Below are 16,460 nucleotides of genomic sequence, written 5' to 3'. Positions count from 1 at the left end.
GCATGTCTCTCATCAATGACATAAAAATCTGATAAAACAAGCTGGCTGGAAGTAGCTTCACACCCACAAGCCTTGAAAGCTGAAAGATTCCTCAGAAGAGATAACGACAAAGCCATATGGTCTAAGACTTTTTGTTGGTTTGAACTCATTGCTCATTAAACTACAGCTCATTGAAGGCACACTATTACTTAAGCAGAACAAAGAATTGGGTGCATTATTGACCATTCTTTGAGGACTTTTTGATATTGTCTGATATTTTATTTAAAAATCTGTACTATAACTTAGTAGGATTAGTCACAAAACCATTTGGAAAATGCTTTGGTAATACATCTTCAAAGACAATCTTTTTACATACTATTTGACAACAAAGTGTGCTATAGCTTGACAGAACCTGGAAGTGAACGATGACTCTGATTGGAGCTCTGCTCTGTAACTTACTCCTTTTATTGCCCAATAGGATCAAGGCAGCAGGTTAACTTTACATTAAAGACACCTCAGTCCTTGCATAACTCACACCAAGTTTGTTGCTTACCATTTCAAAACATTATGAGAAAGGAAATAATTATAGCTGATGAAATGCATTTCTTTAGGGGAAATGACTATCTATAATTCATTCATATTATTTTAGACTTTAATAAAAAACGTTGCCAATGTAGTTACCTATTTACAGTTATCATATATGGTTCCCTTTTTGTAAAACTTGCATCATAAGTACAAGAGATATTGACTAATTCTGTGAGTGATTGGTTAACATGAAAGAGCAAATCTGATTTTTGCATGTTGCTTTGTTGTTTGTCATTCTTCCTCAATTGATGCCATTGTATGCTGTTGATGTGATTGCAGAGAACCTTGCCTCAAAAATAAAAGGTGGAAAAGTGCAAGTATGTTATATTTACAGCTTTATCTGCTGTCTAATGCTTACCTCTCATGAAAGAATCTCACAAGCTGGTGCTTAAGCAGAATATGTCCCCTTAAATGTGGACATGTTGTGGGGTTGTGCTTCGTGAAATAAGCAACATGTTACAATGGTTTGTTTTCCAGAGTATGGCATAAGAAAGTGACACATGATAATTAAACAAGGTCAGATTGACCAGCAATTTTCTTACCCATACCAGCTGTTATTTATAATTAATTTGTGGCTGCGGTCTATAGTACTCATAACCACAACAGTTAAGTTGGTTGGAGTAAGACGAAGGGTATTTAACAGCAAAAACCTAACCCAACGTTTAAGAGAGAAAACCCCCCAAAAAACTAAGAACATAATGTCCTCTTTTTAAAATTTGTTGAATGGAAACCTAAATTATAACAGAAAAACTTTGATGTATGCTCTAACCTAAAAGACTTTGTAAACTACTCCTCTATCCTCTTCCAAAGAGACAAAAAAGTTATTTTATTGTACAGGTAAAAAGTGAACAAAGGGAGAAATTGGAAGACTTCTTTAACAAGCTCTTTGTCAAATCCGCAGATGACATGATTTTTGTACTATGGGGTAAGTTGAGACACTGTTTTAAAATAAAATGTCCTTAAAACTACTGAATAGAATTTAATCAAAATCACTGCGAAACGTAGCGAGTGTAATTGTAATAATGTAGTCATTGTGTAATATAAAATGGGGATTTAAAAAGGAATGCAAGATAATGCAGACCAGAGTTAGTAACTAGCCAACCTTTTGTTCTCATGGTACATGAGCAACAGCTTGTGTCATGTGTGAATCTACAGGAAAATATTTAAATAATTGAGGTTTTTGTGTATTTAAGGCTTAATCTCCTCCTGTAATATATCTGTTATTCAATGCTTCAAACTTACCACTCCCCACAGGCCTAAAAAATTCCCTTACTAATAAAGAAATCTCAAACCTGTTGAACTGTTATCCTCTAAGATTTTCAGACAGTGATCTACTAACTGGTCCCAGGTTGACTCTTGTCCAACTCTTAACACCACATCTTGTAAAAAGTTGTTACACAGTGTTGAACATATTTCTCACTTAACTTACTGTGTTTTTGCAAAAATACCTTTACCTCTCTCCTTATCTTTTATTGTAAAGTAATATAGAGTTTTGTAGCAAATAATCAGTGCACCAGATTCTTTGCAGTCTACCAGTGAGTGGGTGATTACATGTTTAATTGAACACTGGTGGTGGCAATAAAAAAACATGAAAAACAATCACAATTAAGGAGCCCAGTTTGTTGTGACATTTGTATATTCCAGAGATTTAGACAACTGCCTTTGTTCTTTTTTGTTATAACAGTAAAGTCTAAACTGAATGTCTTTGATGAGCCACCATCTCATTATTCCAGCCTGAAGAACTAGAACTGTGTCTTCTGTCTCTAACGACCAGCTACTTAGAAGAGTAGCTGTTCAGAACACTATAAACACTTTCACCCTTAGATGTGGTAAGGCAGCATGCCCAACACAGGGCTGTTTCAAGCTAGCATTGTTTGTAGCTTTGCTTGCTTTGACTTCATAAAACAATGCATTTATATTTCTAGCTGCATTCAGTATTTTTCTTGCCATTACTCAAACACAGACTCTTTTTCTTGGAGCTTTGACCACAAGCCCATTTGGTCCTATTTCTTATTTGTTCACTCCTAAACTTTATATCTTATAATTATTTCACACTTTCCCAAATACTTCCTTACACCAACTGAAAGCCAAACACTCCTCTGTCGCAACAGAAGCTGCAGCAGACTGTCTTGTAATAACTGATTAAGTTGCTGGGCAACTAATGAGCACTTTTTATTCATTTTGCTCATCTGTAACTACAGCAGAATGGAAGCAGATGGCAAAGTGGAGGGGCAAGCTGTTTCTGACAGTGACGCAATGCTCACACTCACACACACGCGCGAACTCCCCCTACACACACACACACACACACACACACACACACACAGAATCTAATACAGGTCTGCATTGTCAGGTTAACGCGTTGAATCCATCATGGTCTCACTGGCTGAGACAGTAGTGGGTCTAAACAAATAACCTTATATGTTGGTAATGTGCAGCACTGTGTGTTTCTCCTGCTGCGGGGGGATGTGAGGTGACGAACGCAGCCTAAGAGGCCGGAGGAAAGAGGTCTCTGCAGAGTGACAAGTGACACCCCGGTATGTTGTTGTGTATCTGTGAATGCGAGTGGGACATGACTCATCCCACTGAGACGTCAGCGCTTCGTCATCAGACGTCTACAGCAACGCACCGCATGCAAACTCATGCTCACACACATGCACAGACGCTCTAAATATTCCTCTCAGAGTTAATGACTGGCAGATTCCCGCTGACGTCCTCCCTGTGAGCTCAAAATCAGGCGTGCAGTGTTTAAGCCTTGAAGATTACCACAGGCTCATTAGCAGAACTCTTTGTAAATGAGACTCTCTCAATGGTTGGATAAATACGATGGGATTAGTAGAACTGAACCAGAGAACAAAAACAGAGATTTTATTTGAACCCCTCCAAAAACGTTTTGGTGTTCAAACCGAGCAATATAAACTGCTGAATATATTTGTTTTCCAAGCTTTCTAAGGCTGACCTTTGCCTTTTCCAAAAAATTGGGTTCTTTCTGGAGAAAAAAAGTGTTGCTTCACTCATGTTTATTACTCATGGTCCCTATCTCTGCACTGGAAGAGAGATGAAGGAGCCCTCAGATGCAAGCTGCTCCTGTGTGACAACCTGCCTAATAAGTCAGGAGGTAGCTGCTAATGATTCTCAGGCAGGGTTGGCCACAAAAAGGACGCTGAATCATTGTTGGGTAAGACTAGAAACACTTAGAGAGCCAACCTTAGGTTCTTTTTCAAATGTGACAGAGTGCTAACACTCAATAAACCAGGGCTGTTCCAGTCCTGGAAAGCTGTTCTGCAGCTTTTAGATTTCTCCCCCCATTCCAACACATCTGAGTCAAGTGGCTAAATCCCCTCATCAGCAGCCACACAGCCAGGCAGAGGTCTGTTGACAAGCCATTCAATTGATTCAGATGTGTGTGAGGTGCATCTAAAAGTTGTTGGATTGTTGCTCTTCAGAACTCGACTTGGGCACACCTGCTACAGCTGAGGGTGTTGACACATTTGGGCGAAAACAGTCAAGTGATAAAATAAGGACACCCTTTGTGTGGTTTTCTAACATTTTAAGACATATGGATGTTTGACAAATATTTTAATAATACTAGTAAATATTTAAGTAAATAATAAAAATAATACAAATAAGCAATAAAAATGAGGGTTTTCCCATGTTTACTCTTTCTTAAAATGGCCAAAATCAAACACAGAACTATCACAGCAGGAACATATGGGGATATCTCTCATTACTGAGCATTTTGAAGGAGGTTATCCCTCTTCAACCTCAGGCATTTAGTTTTGTATGCCCCTGACTAATATTGAGAATGAACTCCATGGTTAGATCAAAATGGCCGTTTGAGTCCTTCAGAAAGTAAATTACAGTAGCATATGAGTCGAGAAGAAGTGCCAAGCTAAAGGTTAAAAAAAAGTCTTTGCATGTTTATTTTTGTTTGTTTGTTTTGTTGTTGCTGCTTCTTCACAAAAATGTGTCCATTGTTCAGAGTTCTGGTACAATACCCTCCAGTAGCTACGTGTGAACTAGACAGTTTGTATCTTTTTTGTTTCTTTAGTTCAAACAGGTACATCTTCATCCAATTTCTTAGGAATCTACACTGTAGAAAGCACGTTTAGAAAATATCGCCATAAAAGATTTGGTGATATTTTTTTTTTAAAAAGATGAGAAAAAAAAACTAAATTTAACAGGAGAAAGAGTATTTTACAAAATGTTATTGAGGTCAGAACCTTTGAGGATTATAATTCCTAATTTTGCTCGGAGGAGCAGTTAGCAAGCCCATAAAAAATATCCTCACGATCTTTCAAACTTAGATCAGTCTGATTGGTCTCTGCTTCGGTAAATGCAAATTACTGACTGGTCAATTTTATTCCATGGCAGCCAGAAAGAAACAAGTTTAAGGTGTGAAGGTCAGCTATGGAAGGTCAGCAACATCTTGTGCCTTAAAATGCATTCTCATGCAATCAACCTTCAGAGACTCTGATAACCAGGGTCTGCATGTTCTGCTTCTAATTTGCAAAATGATATCCCAGGGACGATGACATTTCCCTGTGGGAGTTATCTGATTTCACCCATGTTCATGTGACAGTTCAGGCTTGGAAAGGAAATTATTTTGTGATTGCTATCTCTTTATGACATTTAAACCCTAACCAAAATCACATTCATAAAGAAAAAGGGGCTTGTTGTAACAAACATGAATGCTCATTACAACATGGTCAAATATATTTCCATCATCTCTATGCAAAATTGCTTACGTAGACTTTTAAGACATTCACTTTTTAAACAAGACTGTCTTTACACTGCCTTTGAAGTAAGCAGACCTTAAGAGTAACTGGCTTACTGGTGCTTCAGTCAGAATTTGCTTGACCATTAGAGACCTTTAAAGTTCAAATAGTGATACCTTAAACAGCTGGAGATGCAGATTATAGAATCTGTAGACATAATATCTGAGCAAAGAAAAAGCTAAGCAGTTATTACTTAGCTTTAACCTGTCAGAGCAACCACTTAAACTAAACCTTACCCCCACACATTTTATGCTCGCACACCTAAACTCATGCATTATAGTTTATTTTCTTTTTAGTTAAATATATTTCATGAATTTTAAAACTAAGTAGAAATAGTAATTGATTTACATATACTTACATACTTATAAATTATACACTAACATATTTTTTTGAGTTGTCCAGTCTTCAGAAAAGAATCATAGAAAAAGATCTTGGATTAGACTTTTGTAAAATAAGACAAATTCAGACTCCTGATAAGACGGAAACACAAAAATAGCTAAAAGCAACCTCCGACTGTCACATGTTATGTATCGGAGTTATAATTCTTGATGCATTCATTATACTTTAAATGGGTTGTAGAAAATAACTTTGCATTGTCTGATGAAAAATCTCCCTGAAGAATATTGTATTAAACCTTCTGTGGCTGATAGTGGGAAACAATTTAACATCCAACTTTAGGAAACATGACATTTTTTGTGTTATGAAGCTGTTTTAACGTAAATCTATTGCATGTAGAGGTTTTGCAACAATGACAAGAAAGAATCACTGACCTTAGTACAGATATTTTTTATTTTTTGCAGACCTTTGCACAATGCACAAAACAAATCAAATACAGTAAAGCTAAAGAAAATCTCAGTCATCTCACAGTGCTTTATTCAGTGGAACAGAGTCATGTTTAATAAATTTTGCATTAACTGTTCTTTTTCCGTCAAGACGAGTGCAAATGTTTGGCTTGGAAAGACACTGTAATGAACCGCTGCGAGTCAGTATTTATTGAGCCTCTGCTGATCTCCCACCCGAGCCAAGATTATATGTTTTCTTTTTTTTCAAGCCACTTTCATACATGAAGTACTTTTTAAAATTGTGCAGATGTGTTGCAAAAGGCACTGATTTAGAGAAAAGAAACCCAGACAACTTCTCCAGAGGAGAAGGTGAATGTCGCCTTGAGGTTTCCAGGGTACTTAGCACCAGGGAACGTGTCCTGATAAGAGTTTCTACTGTTCCTCCCCTGTTTGATGTTTTTACTCCAAAGTACTGTGACTGCGTCCAAATAGTGTTGTTTCAAAATAACTTTCAAAATAAGTCTCTTTATTTCATGTGATGTCTGGTATAAAATTACACAATAAGATATGATTTAGAAACCTCCTTTAAGTGCAATTGATTAATTTCTTTGTATATATGTAGTAATTTGGGCCACAGTCAGCGGTTCTTGTCACTGCAGGGAAAACGTTACATTTATTCAACTCCTTGGTGTGATTCTCTTGTTGAGGTTGAAAATTAAAAATTATATGCAATTGAATATGTAATGGATATCATTTTAAAACTTGACATGTAAAAATAGAGTATGAGTGGCCCGTCTGTCAAAATGACGAAAAAGTCTAGCGCAACCTCCGACTAAATGTAAAGAAAAGAAGTTGCTCATTATTGTTCCTACATTTTAAGCTGGATGCATCAGATCATCACATTTATTCTGGAACTCTAAATTTGCCCAAAACCTTTCCCACTTCTGTCAGCTTTTGTACATGCAAGCTGACTTTCTGTACTTAATGACGTTTTGTTGCTAAATGAGTCTTCAGATGTTCACCAAAATTAAAAGGTCTGAAAAAAAAAACCATCTTCTGCATGTTGTCTGAAGCAGAGTTGGCATGCCTTTTAAAAGGCCCATGAAAATATGCTGCAGGTTATATGAGGACTTTAATGGAGCTCAGCAGCCAGGATGTTGGCAGTAGATACCTTTGATCCCTTCAAGTCCTCTTTCATTTGGCCCCACTGCTGGAGGACGAAATAAAAAGAAAGAGAGAAAAGCACATGCCGAGGGAGCAGATAGAAAGGGCCTCGCACCATAGTTTGGTTTCTTGAATTGTGACTACAATAGCGGGCTGATTTGCTCCAAATTACAACCAGAAATAAGAGAGGAAAAACATCTGTGACGTCTCAGCAACGTCAGGATTATAGTTAAGCCTCTTTGCATGGTGGTGGGTGGATGCCGCGCTTGCATCCAAGAGTCAAAACAAACACATGGCTGAAAAACAGCAGCAGACCTGTTTCACGCTTATGAAAAAAAAACAACCTCATAAATCCCTTTGGATCTTGTATTATCATACAAGCCCCAGGCTATATTTATTACACCATATTAGTGTGCTATCTGAAGTTGTAACCATAGAGACCGGGATGAGGCACATGGCTGGCCTTCCCATCATTTATGGAGTGTGTGACGTCAAAGTGACCACTGTTTTCTTTCTCAGAGGGAGGTTTTTCCTTTTGTTCACAGCAGCGAGGGGTCTGCATGACAGGCAGCAGGTTGAGTCACTTTCATAAAGAAGCAGGCTCAGCCACAACACACCAGTGTAAGTCAGCAGTAATGAATTCATACCCTTCTCATAACATAAGGACGTCCTCTCTTATGAACATAAAATGACTGGGATCTCTAGTCTGATCACTACAGAAACATTTCTGACTGAAATGTGTATATTAATTCAGCGGGGAATAATTCTTCCATGTTAAGAAGCAATTTTTTTTTTCAAATTCCATCTTTTACATCCTAAATAATTATTTTGAAATTAATTAATAACACAGAAACCTATTTCTGCCACTCGCCTTCCCCACACAGCTCCCCTAGACTAGTGGCAGCAGCAATTAGCAAACACCTGGTGAAACTGCATATCTGCTGAGCTTCTCATATTAACTTCTTCTCAGTCCAAAGCTCCTGAGAATGGCTTCAAACAACAGCATCAATGAGAAGCATTGTTGTGATGACCTGTTGAAAGGGAAGTGTCAGAAAGGGTAGAAACTTCTTAAAGAGAATGTTGTCAGATTCTAAGTGACTTCCATATCTGGTCTGGTCATCAAGCCTGGTTGGGGCCTAAAGAAACTGAATTTCAATTTTTGAAAAATACATTTGATCACATTTAATTCATTATATTAGATAGTATAAAAAAAATGCAATTTGTTCTGCTTTCATTTGTTCATGAAAGCAGAACAAATGATCTGCTTTCATGTTTAATGCAAACTTAACATCAGCTGTCAACGTGAAATGGAACAAGCTTTTGCAGCACCAATGAGACCTTCAAAGAACTGCTGGGCTTAAATTACTCTATTTACTAATTAGGCAACTTCTGAAGGTAATTGGTACCACTGTTTTTCTTTTAAAGGGTAAGGTGGATAATTTGACACATATTTTTCTTCTGTTTCACAGTGATGTCCTATTTTGTTTTGGGTTTTCATATTAAATTATACTAAAATTTACAGAATTGTCACTTTTTGAAAAGTCATTAATTTTCAAAAAGTGCGAGAAAAAGGTGTTAACATTTCCTTTTTGTACGATCAGTTAGTTCAAAAGCTGGAAGGTAGTTTGAGGCCATTGCTGCTCACTTTATGAATCATCCGTTGTTTGCAGTTCCCTGTTCAAGTTTGCAAAGGAATCTCCTTACCCTCACCACCTTCTGCTTCCTGTTTGCACTAATAGGACCCTGGAGGCTCTCTGGATGAGCTCAGCTCAGCAGCTCACTGGTGTTGTGCTAATCTGTGTTGGCCTCTGTAACACCAAAAACCTCATAGATCTGTAAATAGAATACATTTTTAACTCCTCATTGGTCAAGTTGGGTTTGTTCAATGTCCACAAGCTAGTCTCAAAATTCATTAGTGTCTCAGGTAAAGATTGTGATTAAATGCTCTGCATTATGCCTTGTTTTTTTTCTTTTTTCTTACTAACTGCTGATCTTCAAAGCTTTACACTTGTCGAATCCCACAGTGCCAGACTACATCCTGCCCATCAGTGTCTTTGTGAGTCTCTGTGACACTTTATCCACAGGATAATTTGTCATTTAGTATTCAGTGCATCAATGTGGCACATTCACAGTAGTTAGTGTTGCTTGCACTTAAGCAGCAATATCAATGAGTCATCACCCCTCAAATAATGTGCCTCAGTCTGTGTGAGTCAGAAGCAACAAAGCGGACAATTTGACTGTTGGAAACTGATCAATAGTTAATGACATGATGAGAGAGGGGTTTCACTGGAGCTGTTTACAAAATTAAACATTATCCAAATCTACAAAAGCCAGTGTTAGTTTCAGAAATACATACATACGTACATATATCGATTAAAATGCTTTATGGCGTAAAGCAACCCCTACCTTCAGCGATGATACAGAATAATGAAAAAATTACCTGTCTTAACTAAGTCACTCAAACTAGTTGCTTTATTAAGTACGCATTATTAGTCTGAGGTTGAACCCTATTTGCCTTATGAACTACAGTAATTCTTAATAACATAGATTCAATGAGGTGTCACAAATATTCTAGAGATTGTAGGGATCAATCCTGACAGGATAGCAACATGCAATTGCTTTCTTAACACCTGCGTATTCATGATACCAATCTCCTGCTGCACCACATCTTAAAGATCAGTCGGGTTGAGCTGTGATGACAGTAGAGGCCAGTTTAGTACAGTTAAAACACTGTTATGGCTACAAAAAATCTGCTTGAGAGTATTTGAGCTTTGAGACATAGTGCATCATCCTTCTGGAAATTGGATGAATTCACTATGGTCATCTGTGATCTTAAGTGGAAGGAGATGATGCTGAGGTTGGCTTTGGTGTTTCAGCAATAATCAGTTGGTAGTAAAGGGCCAAGTTGTGCCTAGCAGACATCCTGAGCACCATTACATCACCACCTTCCTGAACTGCTTCTACAAAGCAGAATGGTTCTGTGCTGTCATAAAATTTTGACTCTGCCATCTAAAAGTTTGTTGCACCAGAAAGTTTTTTCCAACTGGTCAAATCTTGATAGGCCTGCTTGAATTATAGCTGTGCTTTATTGTTATTAGTTTACAGGAGTGTCACCTTGTGTGGTGTTCTACTGCTGCAGCCCATTTGTTGCAAAGTTTGACATTTAGAGATTGTACTGCACATAGTTTTGTTGTATGGACTGACTGAGTATTTGAACATTTTGTTGTCTGCCATATCACACGACTCTGCCTATTCATTCTCCACTTCTTTACCATGTTTAGATGCTAAAATACCTTGAGTTGCTGCTGCATGATTAACATAGGTAATTTTATGCTAACAAGCAATTGAACATATTATCAAAAGTATTGGGTCACTCCTAAATATCATTAAATGTAGGTGTTCACATTACTTCCATTGGCCAAAGTTGTGCATAATCCAACGCTTCGGTTTGGCAATTGCTTTTACAAACATTTATTAAAAATTGGTCACTCTGTGTTGCTGGGAAAGGGTGCCCTCTTTGTGATAATTGCTTTCCTGAAATCTCCTTTTTACACAATCAAGTGTTTGATGTATCTTTACTTAGTGTAAGCAATTGAACAGCTTCTTCTAAGCTTCCAGCGTCCAATTGAACTGTATGAATTCACTATGGTCACCTGTGATCTTAAATGGAAGGAAATAGAGAAAAAAACTGCAATCTAGTCATCAAGTAGTAGGCAGTGAATATATTCACAGAGTAGGCACAAGACCAACTGAGATGCTCAATATCCCAAAGTCCTCCACGGTATGAAGAGTCAAGCAAAGATGCCTCAAGAGAAGACTGACAAAACCCCTGAATAAATGGGCTAACTTTTTAGCACGAATTAGATTTAATTTTGTTTTTATTTTGGACTCTTTAATAATTCAACTTTTTGAGCCATAAGCAGAAAACCGCAAGCACAAAGTTATGAAGTAAGAACTATAACTGAATCCAGTTATCCTATTAAAGGTATATTTGCAGTTTGCAAACAGAGCATTTAAGCTTTGTCCCCTTTTCACACTATCTGAGAGAATCAGCCTCCTGCAAATTGCACAACACGGCAGCAGATTAGAGAAATACAACAAAGTTCACCAATAAAATCGTTCACAGATTGCTATACATCAACAACATCTTAGTTCGTAAACAAACGCATACTCTCAACCTTGTGGGAAGGAGTAACATTTACAGATGATGCCAGACTGTCGGCTTTGTGTGTGCTTTGTTGCATGTGCACAACAGAGATATTGCCTGAAGGCTTGTGAATGGCTATAAACACACACAGAGCTTTTGTGAATAATTAAGGCTGGAGTTGCAGCTTGTCACATGCAATGTCTGTAAATTATAGACATCTCTTATCCTAATGGGATATAACATTACACTATTTGTCCTATTATGTGCACACAAGGGTGTTTGCTGTGCAGCTGCAATGTAAAACTCAACTAAAACACACACGATGCACTAGCTTTTTGGCTGCACTAATCTGCCAGCATTGGACCAGAAATAAAATCCATTACAGTCTGTACACATAATGCACATGCCCCAAAGCTGGCATGAGAGCCTGTGCCTAGTGCAGACGTCTACACAAAGAAAGAAAAATAGTAATTTGAACAAATATATGTTGTTTTAGTTTCACATACTCAGTAGCTGGTTGGTGTGTCCACAGTCTCACAGAAATGTACAACTCTGCACACATTTTGGTGCTAAAAACACCCCGAGCAGCAAAAGAGACAGAAACGGGTTAAATGAAAGCCAATCAAGCTGCTGACGTGACGACTAAAGGAGGCAGACCTCATGTAAAATTAGCTTTTGTTGAAAATAAGATAGCGAAAATGTAGGGTTTTTTTTTTGTTTGTTTTGTATTGTTGCTTTTCTGCTTTGCTTAAAATATTTAAAACTGGTTCTGAGCCAATAATTAGGGTAACGGCATGCAAATGTTTACTAGAAACATTAAAGAACAAAAAGCATCATGAAGAGGGATAGCACTAGTATGAATCACAAGGGACACTTTGAGGAAGGGAAGGTTTCATTTATTTTATTTACTGCAGAGTTCTAACTGGGACAACATCAAATAAGTCACAGAGATTCAGTTTAGTTTAGTGATTTTGATTTAATTCCCTTGCAGAAAAGTAATCACTTTTGTTGGTGGCCAGAGAAGCAAATTTGATCTAAAACCATTCATCAAATTTCCACAGCATAAACTACACTGCAAGTATGATTGTTTATTTGCTGCACACTGTTACATAAGATATAGCCTTGAATGTTATCCAGTGTTTTCTGATAAGAGTGGCTCAAAGTGGAGACAGTTAAACTGCGGTCATATGTTGGTAGACAGTCGTTTCATAATACTTTGACACCACCAAAATAGTGGCGACTGTGGCGATTGTGCTCAGATTCCTGAAGCCTGAGCTCGGCTGCTAACTTCACACCCCTGTGTGTGCTGAGTGTGATACAGGGCGAGGCCTCTGGAGGGGAACAGGTGAAAGGGTAACCTGATCCCTGACGCAGCAGCATATTGTCTGTGTACACAACCAGTTGTGTTGGAGTAACATTAACTGTGTCAGTGGCACAACCAGTTTGAATAATTCATGACTTGACACGACTCTCAGAGTTATCATTGTCATGAAACTACAACAGTGTCAAGGCAAGCAGAAAGCTAAACTTCACCAAATTGTGACTTAGTGTTAGAAGTTTTCTGTTTTAACTGAACCCAGGGGATCTTTTTTTTTTCTTTTTACATTTAGTTGTTAAAAGTGACCTTTTAATTGTATTTTTGTAATATGATGTACTGAACTCTACTGCCAACCTATGATCTTTCCATCTTATTACCTCCCTCTGTCACACATCTGGAATCCGAACCTCCACAGTGGAACTGATTATGGACCATTGTGAGCCATGAGTGCACAGGAGACACATGATTAAAAACCAAATTAACTTTCTTTCAGAGTGACTCCTGAGTTCGCTGAAGCCATCGGGTTCGTACGAGTTTCAAATACTTGCCCGCTTAAATGAGCTGGCATGGCTGAGACATCGTTGAAGGTGTTATTGTTGAAGTGTGTAGGCGGCTGGATCCAGTTCAAATTAATCTGTACAGAGATTCACTAATGCTCCTTCAGCACCATGATGGTGACTGTTTGTTGCTTTACACAGTACACATGACCAAGCTTTATAATGTCGCATTATACAACCTAGTTGTGTAACATTAATGTGAATAAAAAGGCAACAGTCAACAATAAAATAAAGCATATGATATCGCATATTACCTTGATATCTATTCTGAGGAACATGGTGGTGGAAACGTTATGCTGTTGGGGACAGAGAAGCTGGTCAGAGTAGTTTAGAAGATGGACGAAAGAAATACAGAACAATCCTGGTAAAAAAAAAAAACTGTGTTGGAGACTAAAACTGACTTAAGACTGGTGCAGAGGTGTACTTCTCAGAAGTAAAAGCTGAGCAACAGTACAATGGTTAAAACCCAATAATTTTCATGAATTAAAATGGTCCAGTCAAAGTACTGACCTAAATCAAGGTGAAAAGTTAAAATCTGTGGCAAAAAAATATTCACAGAAGCATTCCATGTAATCTGGCTGAGCTAAAGCTATTTTGCAAAGAAGCATGGGCAGAAATCTCAGTCTATAGGTGTGCAAAGCGGAAAATTTCTTAATACTTTCTGCCATATTTGCAGCAAAAGATGCTTCTAGAAAACACAAGAGCGCACATCACTTTTCATATTTTAATTTATAAAACATGTCAAATTTTTCTACACAATATTACAATGTAAAAATGTTTACACAGGGTTGAGTTGACAACCAAGTAAACTCCAAGTTACTGCCAATGGCAGCACATACAACTTAGGATGGGACTGTATCCATTTTATTAGTGACATGGAAGTCAATTCTTTTTTCCCCGTCAAACTCTAAATGGAAACAAAGAATATATGCATGGTGTGACAGAAGCACAACAAAGAAAATGTATTCACTAGGAAATCAGGAAAAAGTTAAGGAAGAAAAGGATGTTTTTTGGTCTCTGTCATCCACTCTGTACATATTTTCTATATTTACAGAAAATATCTGAACATAAACATAAAGAGAATTTGAGAAAAGTAGGGAACTACTTTGTACCCTGGTATTAACTTTGCTTGCTTATGTCTGTGCAGAGAGCCTGACATCCCTGCATGGGCTCCACTACTCTACCAACTGCAGCTGCTGGACATCAGAGACAAACCAGACCCAGAAACTCTGCCCATCGCTGACCGCATCCGCATTGGCAACCAGAAGAGAGAGCGAGGAAACTTTCACTTCCAGAGAGAGGAGTACAGCCTGGCTGCCAGAGCTTATTATGTAGCTCTGGAGGTGCTGACCACACACAGCCAAGGTATCACTGGCATAATGATTGGGTATTTCTATGCTGGTAGCTATAACAAGGGTATGTGAACTGCAGGTATAGAATGTCATTTGACAGGAGTGCTCCACCAATCACACTAATCGCAGCGTCTCTATGCATGGCTGCGTCCATCTGTGCTGAGCGCTGCGGTAAATGCTTTCACTTAATTGTTTTTGCATGATCAAAGCCAATCAACTTTCCCACCATTTCAACCTCCTTAATCACGCTAATTATCGACGAGGCAGAGAAAGCCTGAGGGAGAAATGTGGCTGAATAAGACGATGAAGTAAAAACATGAGCTGCCTCATAATGAATCAATAAGAGCTGAATGGTGAGTGAATCCAATGCGACACCGAAGAGAGGAGTTTGTTCAGATCATACAGATATTGTAATCAGTCAAAGAGAAGATGAAGAATTAAACTGGAGAAATGCAGTTATTATATTTACAGGTCTAGCAAAATTTTAAATGATTGGAATCCAACTTCAAGTGTTCAAACGCAAACACCAGAACAGGCGTATTAATACAGAGATTAAATTACACACAGGTAACATTAGAAACGTTCTGCTAAAATCATCCATATAACAGTTTTTTTTTTTAAAATCCAGCTCTTATTTAGTGAAAAAAGTACCAGATTTGTCTTTATCTATCTATTCCACCTTGAGGAAACAAACATTTTCATGAAAGAAAGTCTAAATCATGGGGCGTGCCGTGGTGGAGTAGCGGCCAGTGCGGCCCGTACTTGGAGGCCTTGAGTCCTCGACGCGGCCGTCGCGGGTTCGACTCCTGGACCCGACGACATTTGCCGCATGTCTTCCCCGTTTCCTGTCAGTCTACTGTCATATAAGCAGTGACGTGCGGTCAGGGGAGGCAGGTGAGGCAGTGCCTCACCAGCCATCATGGAAAGAAAGAAAATATATAATCATAAAGTAATTTAAATTGTTATATTCATCCGGTGGTTTGTACTAAAAAATATTAATTTTTCATGTAGCTTCACCAATTTCGATTTTTATTTGTTCAAAATCGCTGAATTTTCTTATTTTCCCATTCAAATGCTTGGAAGCGATGCCGGTGAGGCAGCAGCGAGCTCTGCCTCACCTTGGATTGCGCAACCCCTGGCTCTGCGCTGGCTGCTAAGCGGAGAGAGCATGTTGCTGTACGGCGTCAATAAAATGGTTTAAACAAATTTAATATGTGAACTTATTTCCAATAATTTAGCTTATGTATATAATGTACAGTGCTTTTTGTCACCAACTGTGTTTGTGTAACGTGTTTCGTGTAATGAGCGATTATAAACGGCAGAGAACAGGTTCGAGGTGAGGCAGGCAGTTCTCTTGCCTCATGGCAGGGGGCGCTCAAGATCCCAGACGTTCGTCTTGTTCACTCCTCAACTGCCGAGTAAGTGATAGCGAGCTAGGCTAAACGATTCGGGAAGCAAGTCAAGTGCAGCGATAGATTTTGTGAGCTACAGTTTGTATGTGTAAGGATGCAGAAGTGAAACATAACCTGTAAACTGCTGTCAATTTATGCATCTATTTGCAAATCTGATTCTGATGACGTCAGTGCCTCACCAGCTATGAACCTCACCGCACGTCACTGCATATAAGGGACACTAGAGCCCACAAAAAGACCCCGTGGAGGGGTAAAAAAAAAAAAAGAAAATCTAAATCATTTCCAGCCTTTATTTTAGTGGCAGGACATAAACAACTGGTGGAAGTAGTATCAACTATTTTGCTGCTAACAGCATAAAGTCAAAACTAGACATTCCAGAAAAACAA

The 16,460-nt window shown here is 38.3% G+C and overlaps 1 protein-coding gene across 6 annotated transcripts in view; it reads left to right on the top strand.

Annotated features, from left to right (window-relative positions):
* The window catches only part of LOC102217752 (peptidyl-prolyl cis-trans isomerase FKBP8-like), a 29,574-nt gene that overhangs the window by 10,191 nt on the left and 2,923 nt on the right, over positions 1 to 16,460 (top strand). For all 6 annotated transcript variants that reach the window (XM_023325199.1, XM_023325183.1, XM_023325177.1 and 3 more), the window contains one exon: positions 14,458 to 14,675. In XM_023325199.1, the coding sequence (XP_023180967.1) occupies positions 14,458 to 14,675 (218 nt within the window). The remainder of the gene's footprint in view (positions 1 to 14,457; positions 14,676 to 16,460) is intronic.

Source organism: Xiphophorus maculatus, chromosome 2 (assembly GCF_002775205.1).
Source record: "Xiphophorus maculatus strain JP 163 A chromosome 2, X_maculatus-5.0-male, whole genome shotgun sequence".
NCBI classification, from domain to species: Eukaryota; Metazoa; Chordata; class Actinopteri; order Cyprinodontiformes; family Poeciliidae; genus Xiphophorus; species Xiphophorus maculatus.
This window is presented reverse-complemented; position numbering and strand designations above follow the sequence as displayed.